At 37.7% G+C, this 16,355-nt stretch overlaps 1 protein-coding gene across 2 annotated transcripts in view; it reads right to left on the bottom strand.

Annotated features, from left to right (window-relative positions):
- Positions 1–16,355, bottom strand: part of UTP20 (UTP20 small subunit processome component) — a 94,163-nt gene that overhangs the window by 38,274 nt on the left and 39,534 nt on the right. For both annotated transcript variants that reach the window (XM_022599776.2, XM_089921166.1), the window contains 7 exons: positions 14,389–14,479; positions 13,224–13,309; positions 12,518–12,643; positions 8,486–8,652; positions 6,626–6,834; positions 2,101–2,244; positions 1,428–1,507 (listed from right to left, as the gene is read on the bottom strand). In XM_022599776.2, the coding sequence (XP_022455484.2) occupies positions 1,428–1,507; positions 2,101–2,244; positions 6,626–6,834; positions 8,486–8,652; positions 12,518–12,643; positions 13,224–13,309; positions 14,389–14,479 (903 nt within the window). The remainder of the gene's footprint in view (positions 1–1,427; positions 1,508–2,100; positions 2,245–6,625; positions 6,835–8,485; positions 8,653–12,517; positions 12,644–13,223; positions 13,310–14,388; positions 14,480–16,355) is intronic.

Raw genomic sequence — 16,355 nt, 5'->3', positions numbered from 1 at the left:
CTTTACTGAAAGTTCCCACATTCTTCAGCAAATATTCATTTGGTCTGTAACACAGCATCTCTGAACCATCAGTAGATGAAGGTTCTGTAAATGGCTCATAATGTCCACAAAAGGATACTGATTTGTGACCATTAGCGCTGTATGCATATTTAGAAGAAGAGAAGACAATGACCTAGAGAATCCAGAAAGCTTGTGAAATTTTTAAGTGGGAACCGGGAAAATGACAGAATGCGAATTACAAATCAGCTTTTATTTTTAAGCAAACATACAAAATTGTAATATTTGGGTGATGATATAACTACCTAGTGTGTTTCACATCTGTTTTTCCCTTTGCCAGGTCAAATCAAACTGCTGATACAATCACTACACATTGGAAGAACAGCCATATCAATCCCAATACTACTAATTTTCTTCTTTTTTAAAAAATTTATTTAGTTTTGGCTGCGCTGGGTCTTTGTTGCTGTGTGCAGGCTTTCTCTAGTTGCGGCGAGCGGGGGCTACTCTTCATTGCGGTGTGCGGGCTTCTCATTGTGGTGACTTCTGTTATTGAGGGGCATGGGCTCTAGGCACACGGGCTTCAGTAGCTGCAGAGCGTGGGCTCAGTAGTTGTGGCTCATGGGCTCTGGGGCACAGGCTCAGTAGTTGTGGAGCATGGGCCCAGTTGCTCTGTGGCATGTGGGATCTTCCAGGACCAGAGATCGAACCCATGTCCCTTGCTTTGGCAGGTGGATTCTTAACCACTGCACCACCAGGGAAGCCCCCCAATACTACTGATTTTCAATTTTCAATTCTTTTTTTTTGGCCGTGCCACACAGCTTGAGGGATATTAGTTCCCCAACCAGGGATGGAACCTGGGCCTGCTGTAGTGGAAGCACAGAGTCCTAATCACTGGATCGCCAGGGAAATCCCTAATTTTCAAGTTTTAATGAAATTGTAAAAATAGCTAAAAATGTGTAAGTCTTGATATAATATACACTCTACAGTTTTAATTTATATTAAATTGCAAAATGTTGTTTTATCTATTTTTTCCTTTTTTTATTGTTATAAGTAATTCAAACACTCCAAAGATATATCATGAAAAGTCTCCCTTCCCCACTCCAGCTCACCAAGCCTCCACTTGCTATGGTGACATTGTTTCTCGTGTAGCCTTGATCCATTTTCGATTTCATTTTGTATTTATACACACATACACACACATATAAAAGCATTTTTCCTGGAACACACTACACCTATTATTTAGCAACTTGTATTTTTCTTCAAACTATGTATTTTGAGATTCAACTGCCTTATTCTTTTTAACTGCACTGAAAGTAGGTCACTGTGTGGAAAGAGCATAAATTACATTACTAGTTCCCTTGACCAGTTAGTCTAAAACACTGCCCTTTTTAAAGGCAAAAAAAAAAAAAAAAAAAAAAAAAAGATTATACCTTGCATTTCTGCACCAGATACTAATTAGCTTCAGCAGAGGAGTAGGAGAATACTGACTCTCAGATCCAAGCCTGCTGATCTAGGACACAAAATAAAGACAGAATACAAAATAAGAACATACACAGAATTGTAGAAAAAAACCAAACAACTGAAAAGCAGAACAAGAACAGAAATCACACCAGAAGATAAAAGAGCCAAGAGATAAACATTTAAAGGACAAACTGAGTAGTGAGAAATCTTTCCTAAAATCAAGTCTCTCCTACAGTCTTAGCTATAACTACACCAGTTATCATCACCAAGTGGGGACAACCAGAGAAATCAAACAAGGAAATAAGAAAAAACCCTGTGTATTTTCCCTCATGCTTGTCAAAACCCAAAGGCATACTATGTGAGGTGCTACAAAAGTTAGGTTACATTTGCTTAAGAGACAACAGTCATATTCAAATTAGCCTTAAGTATAAACGCTATGGTATTGGAGAAACTAGCTCTGGAGCTTTAGGTGGTAGTAGAGGCAAAGAAAAGTGTTCTAAAACTTGCAGAAGCAAAGAAAGGCTTGATGTGAAAGAAAAGACCTGGATTAGCATTCGTGGCTGGGTGCAGACTGTGCTGGTGAAGCAGTATTAAAGGAAAAAGCAGAAGGTATCCAGGCAGAACAGAGAAATCAAGCTTTACCTGGGGCCAAACTGCACCATGAAATACAGCATCAATTTCTTCTGTTCTGAACTGATAGGACTCCCAATCCAAAAAGATATCAGTTACCATTTTGATTCCAAGACGTCTTAAATTTTTCAGTGGGTTAATAAGCCTCAGCTGTATCTGTAAAATAAAGATCTTCTATTAAAAAGATATCGTTTTTATTCTTGACTCCTCAGGGCGGCACTCCTGCTCAGGTGGTGAAGAATCAAGCTGGGATCCTGTTATGAAGCTCTGATCCACATGGAAACGCCAACTGAGTAAGTCATATTGCTTTCCTTATTGAACAAGAGGGGAAAGCATACTTAAAAAAACCAAGTGGTGAGATGTGTTCTATTATCAGGCCCAGTAAAATCACACTGTGTCCTTAGGGCAAAACAAAATCTCAGTGGGAACAGCTGTTTTGTATTCTACATTGTTTTACTTTTCTGAAACTGTACATTTTAAATTCAAGAGAATATGAACAAGGATGCCATTGCTTTGCTATGCAAAAGTCTGAGGAATCATGATAGTTCACATACTCATCAAGTTTCTACCATTCACTTTTAGCTAATTATCTAATTATACAAGTTACAAAGAGAGGAGATGACAGGCAAGCATAAGAAGGTGACACAATTACAAGTCATTCTGTTCTGCTTCAATTCTACTGGCAATATTTTCATTATCTGCTAGATCATGTTTGGTGAAAAACAGAAACTATTACTGACATTTGAAAAAACATGGTATCATGATCCCCCGGAGTAGTAAGAAACTAACCTTGGCAAACATGACATCAAATCAGACCCCTCCCTTTCCCCTATTCCCATCCAATCAAGTAAGATCTGCATGTACTCTTCTCTTTTGTAATCAACTGCCCAGACTTCTCAGTAATTGTTGAGTAAACTGGAGAAAAATCCTGAAAATGAGCAACTGGAGACTTTAATTCCTAGAGGAACAGTCCATATGACTGAGTTCATGGACATTTACAAAGTACCTCATTGCTTAAATGTATAGAAACAAAACAAAACAAAAACAAACCCAAACCAAAACGACCCTCAAGAACCCTCAAGACACCTATTTCAGTGTCAGTCAATGCCCTGGAGGATCTGAAAGATACAAAAAAGTAAATGAGTAACTTAGCTCAAACACACAAATGTAGAACTTTAACTCACTTGAGCATATTACCTTGCAATAATTCATTACAGAACCTCAAGGAATTCCTTGGACTTTTCCAAGAACTAAAAAAAAAAAGAACAGAACAGAAGAGAAAGCTCCTACGTGTCTGGAAGGCTAGCACCTCACTGTCTAATGAACTGTGAAATTGCATAAATGATCCTTTGAGTTACTGATTGTTGACTCAGGAGAAAGGCTGCATTCCTGAGTAACGCCTTCTAAGTTAACCAGAAAGTCAGAGGGCTTACCGAGGGTTTATACAACCTGTAACATTTCATGACTTAACATAGCCATGTATAGGTAGTCACTATCCCTCACTATAAGGTAAAAACTAAAATTCTCACACAATTCTCCCTATGGCCCTGAAGCTCTCATGTAACACAGACAAAAAAAACTTCTAAGACCCCTTTTCATCTTCCACTCCTGGCCCTACACAGCCTCTTTCCACCAAGCAAAGCAAGTTTTGGAACATCAAACTGACCTTATCATTCCCTTGCTTTCAAACCTCTCAGAGGTTTCCGAGTACACTTCAGAGTAAATCCAGCTCCTCATCATAGCCTACGAGGCCCTACCCACCTCTTGACCTCATCTTACACATCTCGCTCCTTGTGCTCTAGCCACCTCAGCCTTCTGTCTCTTCTCAGGATGTGTCAAGAATGTTCCACCTCAGGACTCTGTACTACTAGTCATTTTCTCTGCCTGAAATGTTCTTCCAGTGGCTGGGGAGGTGTCAGCTCAAATATCACCTCTTTAGAGGTGGCCCTGAACACCCTAGTAAGAGCAGCACCCATCCACCTCCAGATGGGTCACTTCCTACCACATTCCCTCATTTTAAATTCTTTACAGCTTCATGTCTTTCCCTAACATGCTCATGCTTTCCTCTACTTCTGTGAATATATGGAGTGTATTTCTAACAGCTGTTTTAATGTCCTTGTCTGATTCTACTACCTGTGTCATTTCTGGGTCTGCTTCTATCCACTGGTTTTTCTCTTCATTATGGGCAAAATCTTCCTTTCTTTGCATGCCTGGTAATACCTGACTAGATGTCAGACACTGTGAATTCTAGTTTCATTTAAATCACCTAGAAGTTTCTGAACAGGGATGCAGTTAATTTATTAGGAAAAGGTTTGATCTTCTTAAGCTTTGTTAGTGGTGTCATAGCAGCCTTTATGCTTGGGCTAATCTGGCTCCACTACTGAGGCAATCCCCGCCCAAGGACTCTCCCTGATGCCCCAGGTCTCATGAGGTTTCTGCTCTGGCTGTTGGGAACACGAGCTGTTCCCAGCCCTGTGTTAAGTCAGAGGACTGTTCTGCCTGCTCCTTTCGCGTGGTTTTACTGCTTCTAGTCAAGATGGAGTGACAGGGACCAGATTTTATCCTGCCCTCTCAAGACACTAAAAAGCTGAATAGAATATATGAAACAATGATTTCTGGACACTGGACAGCAGGCAACAGAGGACAGTAATCCCTGAGAGAGGGGAAACAGATGAGATGAGTCCTACACAGTCCCCGGCTTCCTGCCTGCAGAGTTTCAGGCCTTGGTGTGGAAAGGAAGAGCCCAGGGAGAATCCAACAATCTTCTTCAAATGAGGAGACAGCTGTGCGACTTGGGGAGGCCAAGGTGGCTAGAAGTCACAGACCAGAGTACTGGAGAGGAGACAGCGACACAGAGAAGGATTTTAAGAGATCTGCAGGGGAGGCTCCTGAATTTATTTTCCTCTTAGAACTTACCATCTGGCATTATTCTGAATATTTTTGTATTTATCTATAATCTTCTCCCCAAGATACGGAGTCCTTACCATTTCGTTCTCCACCTACAACAATGTCTGGGAGATAGTAGGTGTGAAATAAGTATTTACTGTATAATTAAATGGACAGGAACTTTTGTTTGCTGCTTCATCCCAAACCTTAGTACAGTGCCTGACAAACAGCAGGGGCTCATTTAACATTTGTTGAAGGAATGAATGAAAGAATGATGAAAATAAAATAGTGCCTAGCAAAATGGGAGGTATATTCTAAATCTGTAGATCTTGTTAACCAGAGAATATTATTTCATTACTAAAGCAGATTTATATCCATGCATAGCCTGAAAAAACAGTGTAAAACTTTGGCTGTCAATTTTTAGTTATGTATTTGAGAGGCAGTTCATCAGGCATATCCCTAAAAACAAATGAGATGAATTTTAGCCAAATCAAAACTGTGCCTATTTGTCATTAACTGAGAATCGACAGCAGATATCTGAGTCTGGGTTTTCACTTCAAGTCCCATTTTCTCCAACAAGCCTTCAGTCAGTCCATAAAAACATTAAGTTTCCCTAAACTCCAATGTGTATACTTATGTCCACATACCTGTTTCAACAAAACATAAATATATTGTCTTGAATATAATTCAGAAAACATTTCCTAAGCACCAACTCACGAAGCCTCCTGGCAGTTAGCTAGCTGACTTGTCTTGCCCGGTCTTGCTACTTACCTTTATTTAAAACATTACACTTACAATAGGCAAGCATTTACCTTTAAAAGAGGGAAACTCTGTCTCAAAATAACAAGGACAGTGCTAACAGTATTCTATTCATTATCCAATCACTTTGAATTAAATGAGAGTTAGAAGATGTCCTACACTTTTAGGTTCCTGAAATTAAGATCTAAAAAACATCAGCTCAACTACCTCTGACTTTGTTCTGAGATGTATACAGAACTAACTCCCTACCTACCATTTCACCTCCTTTTTAAATAGACACTTGCTATAATCTGCATTTTCTAGCTATTCGTAAATATTTATAACAGTGAAGATTCCCATTGTAGGGAAGGCCATTTTAAAGAGATGCTTGGGCTTCCCTGGTGGTGCAGTGGTTAAGAATCCGTCTGCCAATGCAGGGGACATGAGTTCGCACCCTGGTCCAGGAAGATCCCACATGCCGCAGAGCAACTAACCCCGTAAGCCATAACTACTGAGCCTGCACTCTAGAGCCCACGAGTCACAACTACTGAGCCCACGCGCCACAACTACTGAAGCCCGCGCGTCTAGAGCCCGTGCTCCGCAACAAGAGAAACCACTGCAGTGAGAAGCCCACGCACTGCGATGAAGTGTAGCTCCCTCTCGCCGCAACTGGAGAAAGCCCACGCACAGCAACGAGGACCCAACACAGCCAAAAATAAATAAATACAGAAATTAAATTAAATTTAAAAAAAGAAAGAAAGAAAAATACTTAAAAAATAAATAAATAAAGAGATACTTTACATAAGAAAGAATTAACCTAGAAGGATGTTAGATATTCAGGCCCCAACCAATTTCCCAAGTAAGACACAGACTTTTACCCAAGAAGAAAGCGTGTAAAGTGAATCTCTCTCACCTTTTCTCGTTGATCAAGGATGTGGGATACAGTTGCGGTCATGCAGAGCAGTATCTGCAAAATCTTTGGTAAGTATGCACTGATCAGATGACTAATGTTCTTTAATACTATCTCAAGGCTATTTAAGATACCGTGCTGACGACCCAAAGGAAGAACTTTAGACAAATCCAAATCTTCTACTGCTTGAATGACAGCAGAATGGCATTCTCCTAGTGAAACAGAGAGGAGCAGAGATAACATGTGAAGGAAAACATTAGTTTGTTACTATTTATAATTATAGCTTCCTTTCACTTTCCCTCAATAATACAGCATTTTCTATTGTTATATAATGATTTACAGATGATAATGTACTTTACTTTCATTTTTTCTCCTTTTGATTCTTACCCAACATTCAATGACCTAGATGTGATGGCTTTTACTACTATCATTTTATAGATGAGGAAACTGAGGAGTAAAGGAAAGTAAGAAACTTGTGACAGAACTAAGCCTCTAAGCCCAATTCTCACCCTATTTATACTATTCCTCAAAACCTAAGGAATTCCATTTTATTCCGTCTATCAACTTTCCACACATTTTCTCCCTCTCAGCTTTCATGGACTATGCTATCTTCAGCAGTTTCAAGGAAAATGTCTTGTTACATTATAAGCTCCTTTAAGGCTGAGAATCAAGTGTTTTATTTCTCTTGCAGCCCCTGATAAATAAATAAAACAATGGTCCTTTATAAACAGGTACCATACTGATTTCATAATTTACTTAAAAGACTTGAATTGTTATTGCTTGAGCTTTACTTCAAACCAACTGGTATGAGATCATGAGCTTACTGATTCATACATCAAAACAGCCTATCCATAAGGGTATCATTAATAGCTACTCTCTTACAACAGAGGTATTACACTGAACAAAAACTCTTCTATTCGTTACAGCCAACTTCCTTCACAGGACCATATTACACTGAATGAAAAGCTTTTAACAGCTATATCTATTATCCCCTCCCCTCCCCCACCCCCCGAGGTGGGGGAAAAAAAGCAACACATTACCCTATAAATACATATCTTTGTTTGCCCAAAACAAAGCAATTTTAAGACTGGAGCAGAGGTACTATGGTCAGGAAGATCTGTGTTCAAATACCAGGTTCACCATGGGCAAAACACTTACCTCTCTAAGCCTCAGTCTCCTTATGTATAAAATGGGGACAACCAAGTACTGAAACCTAATGTGGCCGCTTTAACAGTCAGCTGAGTTATACATAAAGGGCCTGTCATAATGTCTGGCATGAAGTAGGAACTCAGTATATGTTAGCCATTATTATCACTATTAATTACTAAGATCGCATACTGGAGAACATACCACAGAGCATCACAGCTCATTGTATACACTTACTAATCCACTATGTTTAGACCGTGAGGCTCAGAGCAGAGATTACAAATATTCATTTTTCTATATTCAACAGAGTGTCTGGGGTGCAGGAGGTATTCAACAAATCATTATGCAATAGATGAGCGATTCAGCGAATGAATACATGCCAAGACTATTAAGATTAATTTTGCAGCATGCTTTAAGTTTCTAAGGAGAAACTTATTCATCGTATATGGATAAGCATCATTTTTCAAATGGCCTAAAAATACACATTTTGTAATCAGGGGCTTATTAGCACAGGGGTGACGATAATCCCCAGGATCATTTGTTAGCTCCACCTAATTCAATCAAAGTTTTTAAAAAACTTGTCAGCAAAAAGACCACCTTCGAGATTAGGAAGAGTGACCCCCTTAGAAAGATGCCCAAGAGCGTGGGCAACAGCCTGAGACAGCAGAGGTCTGAGCAGACAACATGCATGCAGAGAGGCAGCTAGTTGAGAGCTACCATTCTTGAAGTGCTTCACAGGCTCAAACAGCAGGTCTAAGAATATCTGGATCTCTTCAGGCTGGCTCCCAGCGAGGAACCTCAGAATGATGGACATGCGGGTGCCAGAAGCAGATTTCCCCTGAGTTTTACTCCCAGTTTTATTCTTCATTCGGCCATACAAAATTCTAAAAAGTCCAAAGAATGTTATTTGTTTGCACGTTCATCCTAAAACATTATTTATCTGCACATTAACCCTAAAACACAGTTGTTTCATTTTCCTAAAAGGCTACAATAGTAACTCAACAGATTTAAATGGATACATTCTAAAACAAGGAAGAATGAAAATAAAAATTAGATATTTAATATGGAAATTTAAAATAACAACAACAAACACAAGGCTAAGGGAAGCAGGAAGAAGGAAATAATAAAGACAATGGCTAGAAGGTGGTTCTTTGGAAGAGAAAAAAAGCAATAAACTAGGCAAGCCAGAGGTAAGTCTAATCAAGGAAAAATGAAAACAAGAATATATAGATTAGGGCTTCCCTGGTGGCACAGTGGTTGAGAGTCTGCCTGCCGATGCAGGGGACACGGGTTCGTGCCCCGGTCTGGGAAGATCCCACATGCCGCGGAGCGGCTGGGCCCGTGAGCCATGGCCGCTGAGCCTGCGCGTCCGGAGCCTGGGCTCCGCAATGGGAGAGGCCACAACAGTGAGATGCCCACGTACCACAAAAAAAAAAAATTTAAAGAATATATAGATTAAAAGGAAGTAAAATAAGAGCATAACTATAAGTAAAATAAGGAAACTGGAAAGATTTCAATTAAATGGGTAATTTTCTGGCAAAAACACACATATAAATAAGAAAAAGGAACTTAAGAAACCCTGAATAAATCAGTAGACTTGGAGCTCACATAGTTTTACAGATGAATTTTTAAAACTTCCAAGGAAAAACAATCCCCGTGATATAGTTTCACAGCAGAGAGAAAGAAGGAAACAGTCCTTTTTCATTTATGAAGGTGGTATAGTTATGATAGCAAGATGGATTAAGGAAGAGAAATAAACTACATACCAATATTGCCTAAAAACAAAAAACACAACATTTCTAGCAAATCAAAACCACAATGAGGTATCACCTCACACCCGTCAGAATGGCTATCATCAAAGAGTCTACAAATAATGAATTCTGGAGAGGGTGTAGAGAAAAGGGAACCCTCCTACACTGTTGGTAGGAATGTAGATTGGTGCAGCCACTATGGAGAACAGTATGGAGGTTCCTTAAAAACTAAAAATAGAGCTAACTTATGATCCAGCAATCCTACTCCTGGGCATATATCTGGAGAAAACTCTAATTTTTCTGAAAATACACATGCACCCCAATGTTGATAGCAGCACTACTTACAGTAGCCAAGGCATGGAAGCAACCTAAGTGTCCATCAACAGATGACTAGTTTAAGAAAATGTGGTGTGTGTGTATATATAAACATATGTGTATATATATATATATATATATATATGAATATTACTCAGCCATAAAAAAGAATGAAATAATGCCACTGGCAGCAACATGGATGGACCTAGAGATTATCATACCAAGTGAAGTAAGTCAGACAAAGACAAATATTAAATGATATCACTTATATGTGGAATCTAAAAAATAATACAAATGAATCTATATACAAAACAAACAGACTCACAGGCATAGAAAACAAACTTACGATTACCAAAGGGGAAAGGGAGGGGGAGGAGGATAAATTAGGAGTTGGGGATTAACAGATACAAACTACTATACATAAAATAGATAAGCAACAAGGATTTACTGTATAGCACAGGAAACTGTATAACTGACTCTCTTTGCTGTACATCTGAAACTAACACAATATTATAAATATTCAGTAATAATAAATAAATAAATAACTGGGGGAAAAAACCCCACGACATTTCTGAAAACAGTACCCAGTGCTGCATTAAAATGATATTAAAGCTGAATAAGGATTATCCCAGGAATGCAAGAAAGAATCATTAGTAAAATCTATTAGATTAATACAGATCAATAGCTCATAGAAAAAAGTTAATATGATCATTTTAATACATGGTTAATAGTCATTCTAATAAAATTCAACATCCATTTAGCAGAAATACTAAATAGCATAGTAATAAAAGCTACTTTCTTAGCATGATAAAACTACTGACTTAACATTCAAAATTTAAAGAGAATGGTTTTCAAACTCTTCAATATTAGGATCCCTTTTCAATCTTAAAAATTATTGGAGAGCTTTTGTATACATGAGTTTTATTTATTGCTATTTATCATAGCACAGGTTAAAACAAGTTAGCAAAAGTAACATTTCTAATAAAAATTAGTTCTATATATTCCAAACCTGTCCCTCCTAAAATTAGTGAGACTAGAGGCATTGTTTTACTTTTTTTTTTTTCCTCCGAATTTCTTTATTGCCTGGCTTATTAGAAGATAAATGAATTCTCCTATCTGCTTCCACATTCAATCTGTTGCAATATATTGTGGTTGAAGAAAATCCAGCCTTACACAGATATGTAGTTGTAGAAGAGAAAAATGTTTTATAAACTTTCAGATAATTCTTTTCAGATAACTGTGGATATTCCACGTTGATACTACACCAAACCTCAACAGGAAGCAGTTTCTTAAAGGCTGGTTGCAAGGTGGAATCTGAAACCGTATCAGTGAACTTTGTGAACTCTGTTACATTAAAATCCATCTGTCTATCTTGCACTTTGAACAGATCTTTACCCATGAATGATCCTGTAACATGCATCAGTTACTTGGAAAACATGAAAAAAATTCCATGGGACCAAGTGAGCAGCAGAAGTGTCTTATGCATCCCTCCCATTTTTGCATATAGAATAATAAAAAGACAAGTACTCAAGGCCCAAGATTCATCTAAGGGTATTGAATGAAACCAGCTTTTTATTTTATTTTTTTAAACTCCAGGTCTGTGGCAATGAAGAATGGCTAGCACAGTCAGGAGCCACTGTCCTGATTCATGCTAAGGCACCCGGAGTTTTACGCATCATTGCTTTTGCCTGGTGAGCACAAATGTTAGCACAATGGAAAAGGTAATGTCTTAGTAGTATTATGAAAAAAGTTTTAACCTCGTGGACCTCCTGAGAACATCTCTGGGACAGCCCCCACCAAGAAGGAGCAGACCACACTTTAAGAACGACTGCTTTAGAACCATTACTGTTAAAGCCAGTAGCAAGACAAGGATAACCACAACCACTATTACCACAGTTAATTCTTCTAGGCTCTGTAAGGAATACGTAAATTAAAAAACAGAGAAAGAGGGATTTATATTATAAAAGAGAACACAAAATTCATTTGACCACTATTTACTAAGAGCCATGGAGTTTGCCTTCTAGCAGGGGAGATACACAATAAGAAAAGAGGCTGTGCTGGATGACTAAGTATTGTGAAGAAAGGTTGTGCAATGGGCTCTGAGTGGGGTGGTAAATGGAAGAGGTGTAGTTAGAGAGGTGGGTCTGGCCTAGGTCATACCAGGCCCTTAAAGGCGTAGTAAGGATTCCCTTTGCTACTCTCAGTAAAATGGGGTCTCAAAGGGTTTTGAAACAGGGGACTAACAACCTGACCGATGACTGTTATTCACTACTATTTTTTGACCCAGAAAATCCAATGAAAACTATGAAAACTAGTAATAAAGTTTTGTAACGTGGATGGTTAAATAAATCAATAGTTTTTATATCTCATAATTAGTTACATACCAAACGAATGAATTATTTCTACTATTTCTCAATAGCGAACCTTAGAGAAATATTGGATTTAATTTCAACAGTATTATTAAAATAACACCATGGCAAGATCCTTCCTCATGTTAGGGACAAAACATTTAAAATAAGTCTCTATAACAATTTGACTTCCCCAAAAGACCAATTTTAAAAGTAAATAATTAAATAAAAGTCAAAATGAAATATTCCATTACAATTGCTGAATCATAATACGATACTCACAATTGTTTTTGTGACCAACTTTTAAAAAATCAGTTTTGAAAGTGTATAAATACCTCATCAGAACAGGAAACAGATCTGCTCGGTGGGCTGCTTTCACTACTGCATTATCTTCAGAAATGCTAAAATGCACTATCTCTTCCTTAAAGCTTCTGTCTTCAAGCAATCTTTGTAAGTTTTCCCTTTAAAAATAGAATTCAGCACAAATCATCACTTAATCAATAATACTTTTTAAAAAAATATAATTAATAGAGTACTATACATATATAAATGAAATAGGTATTAAGAATAGTTTATACTGTAGTTGACATCCATAAAGGAAAGTCTTCACACAAATACCTTCCAAAATGGCAAGTTTTCAAATTTTAAAAGGTAAAAGGGATTATAAGGGGTTAGTCAATAATTCAGCTGTTTATAAAAGCATAATATGAAAGCTTTCTTCAGTTCTTAGGGTGTGATTTTGATGACTCCCTAAGTAATCACCAAGATTTTATGACATTGTATAAGCAAGAAGAAATGATATAGCCACCTCAACACATACTTTTCAATTAATATTCTCTCTCCTACCTTATTATCTATGGAGAAGCACTCTTAACAAACAAATACACTTCCAGTTTTCATTTCTTACCTGAAAATAGCATTATGATCACCTTAGAAAGGAGGGAATTTCCTAGGCCTTTATAAAATTACTTTATAAGAAGATGTCTGGTAGAAAGATTAAAAATCAGCCCCCAAGTATTTCTTTAGCTTCAAATAACTTACCTGTAAGGGAGGATATGTGGATGTTTATATGTCATTATGCAATCCAGTGTTATTTTTTGCACCATTTGATCTTGGTGTAGCAACAACTAGGAATGATATTTTATAGAATAAATTAGTGAAGTCAGATATACACATACCATGGGATCATAATTTACTTCTACTAATTTGCTCAATTAAAATTCTTAGAATCTAAATTCTTAGACATGGGTTAAGGATGATTTCCTGATAATAGCTTTACATTTTCCTGGAGGTAAAGGAAGATGAACAGAATATATGCAAAGAACAAAACAGAAACACAACTCTGACACCTGCCTCCCACATGCCAGATTCTCAGGTCTATCTGTCTTTTGTCCAAGGCCAATTCCCTACATGAGTCTAGATTTACACCAACTGGGCTGGTCCTGTGATGAGACAGAGCTCTTCTAATACCGTGAAGGTAAGAGCAGTCAGGAAGATGCCAGGAAAGAAGACCTGGCTCTGAAGCCTCTCTGATCAGTCAGTTCAGAATTTTGTTTCCTGTGGACAACTGAGAGTTTTGAGCTCTGGCTCTATAAACAAGTTATATCTGAATTACGGGCAAAACAAGGACAAATTTTGATGAAATAATATGTTTCATTTAAAAAACATCCAAATGAAAAGAGAAAATCTCGTTTCCCCAGATGGTTTAGAATGACATCCAATGCTTACTCTGCTTCTGACGTTAATTTTTTCTGCAACGTTTTTTGGAATTCAAGGTCATATATTGTGATTTCCACGGACTATTATTCTATCTTTTTTCATTCAGTCGAAAAGATCCTGAAATCCTGGCGCTCCATAAGGCTAACTTGCCTAGCAGTGAAAAGTAGCAGCTCTCTTGGCACAAACCCTCACTCCCTTCTAAAAACGAATTCTCACAAGACAACTAACGCTTTGTTATACTCACTGTTAATACAGCCGATCAATGTTTAGTCACCCCAAATTTCTTTAAAAATCTGCTAAATTAGTACTGTCTAAAACTGTTTCTCAAGATACAGAAAATATCTGTTAATTAAAAAAAAATTAGACTTAAAGTGTAGATATGGGCCCTATTCCAACAATTATTGAAAACCTAAAAGTTATTTTGGCAAAGAAAAAGGGAGAGGAAAGTTCACAAGTAACTGTAGTGGCAAGAATTAATTTTACTTACCTGAAGATACAGCTCATATAATTTGGATTCCAGATATAAGGCTCGTGGATTCGAAAACTTAGAGAAAACTTGCAAATGAGCAATTAACTGCCTAAAAAACAAACAAAAAAACCCCGAGAAAAACAGAAAAAAACAGAATTTAAGAACAGACGTTATTTTCTTGAGATGATAGTACCCACTAATTTTAGTCTGTGACAGGTACTCTGAACACCTTGACTATAGTTTCATTGTTAATTACACAGACAAGTTTTAATTATTTGCATTTAGGAAATCATTCTCCAGGAATTCCAAATCTCAGGCAGGTCCTCCCCTGAAATTCAGGCTCCCCACCCCAGAAAATCATTCAGGATGTCCTCAGAATAAACCATAAATTAAACCAAATGTAGAAAGAAAGTAATCAAAATGGTAATACATTCCAAGATTGAACACAGATAATTTTTGGAACGATTCCTTATCTAGTTCCTATGCAGTAGACAGGAAAGTGGAAAAATATACACTTCCTCACTTTTATATAACATAAAAACTGATGTCAGGCAACAGAGGTCCAAGTTTGGGTAACCACGGCTCTTGCTTACCAAGAAGGAGGAAGAAAGAGCAATGCTCTGTGGTAAAAGTTAAATCTGAAGATGGGGTTGCCTCGAACAAACCACATCATCTACCAAGACAGAACGAGAAGAGCGCTTCTACTGCATTTACATGCTCAACTTTCTAATTCATAGACTCTACAAGGCTTTAAAAATACTTAAGCAGGGAGAAGTGAAGAGAGGTGGAAACCAGCTGCATGTGTGGTTCTGCCATTCTGAGCTGTTGACTTTGGGGAAAGTCACTGAATGTCTCAGAGTCTCAGGTTCCTCATCTCGACAAAGACAAGACCTCCCAGATTTTCTGTGAGGATTGAATGAAAGACCACAAGTTGTGGTGCTTCAGCTCCCAAGGGTTTAGCAAACAACACACTTCTCTGTTTTAGGCAAAAGAAAGCAAAACTGTGAAAGCCCTACTAGTTAATATAGAGAAAAATGGCTGGAAATTATGGCCTCTTTAAGATATTGTAGAGAAATAGGGGTAAGGGAAGCACTATTATTTATATTTAGCTTAAATGCCTGTGATAATTAGTCTTATGTGTCAACCTAAGTTGCAGTACCCAGTTATGTAACAAAACACTAATCTAGGTGTTGCAATGAAAATATTTTGTATGTGTTGTTAACATCTACAACTAGTGGACTTTAAATAAAGATTACCCTCAATAATGTGGATGGGCCTCATCCAATCAACTGAAAGCTATAAGAGCAAAAACTGATGTTTCTCAGAAAAGGAATTCTGCCATAAGACTGTCACACAGAAATCCTACCCTTCGAACTTCACATTCAAGACTACAAGCATCAAATCCTGCCTGAGTTTCCAACCTGCTATCTGCCCAACAAATTCTGGACTTGCTGGCTCCTATAATCACGTAAGCCAATTCCTTAAAACAAATCTCTCCACACACACACACACACACACACACACACACACACACACACCCCATATATATCTCCATTCTACTGGTTCTGTTTCTCTGGAAAGCTCTGACTGATACAATGTCTCTGTAATTACTTATCACTGAGCCTTTTCAGTTTTACAAATAAATTTTTAAAATCTTCTATTGAAACATATACCCTTTCCCTCAACATTTATTATTTTTTATGTGCCATGTAGCCTTCAGGAGACAAAGAGAACAGGAGCTAATTTTCACGTTCTCATTAAATACTTGCCAGTGAGGAACGTGTTCCATGGATTATAAAATTGGGCTATGAATATACTGAGATGGCCCCAAGAATGTGATTATCCATTTACTTACATTTTCAATGATGGGGAATGCTAGCAACATTCTAGGTTTGGCTACAGGGGGCAGGAAAATTAATTAAGACATGGAACTTTTTTTTAAAGAGCTTTTAATTTACATAGATGATTTATAAAAAAATTAGTAC

Source organism: Delphinapterus leucas, chromosome 11 (genome assembly GCF_059928025.1).
Source record: "Delphinapterus leucas isolate spDelLeu-1000000601 "Yukka" chromosome 11, BTC_Dleu_Yukka2, whole genome shotgun sequence".
NCBI classification, from domain to species: domain Eukaryota; kingdom Metazoa; phylum Chordata; class Mammalia; order Artiodactyla; family Monodontidae; genus Delphinapterus; species Delphinapterus leucas.
This window is presented reverse-complemented; position numbering and strand designations above follow the sequence as displayed.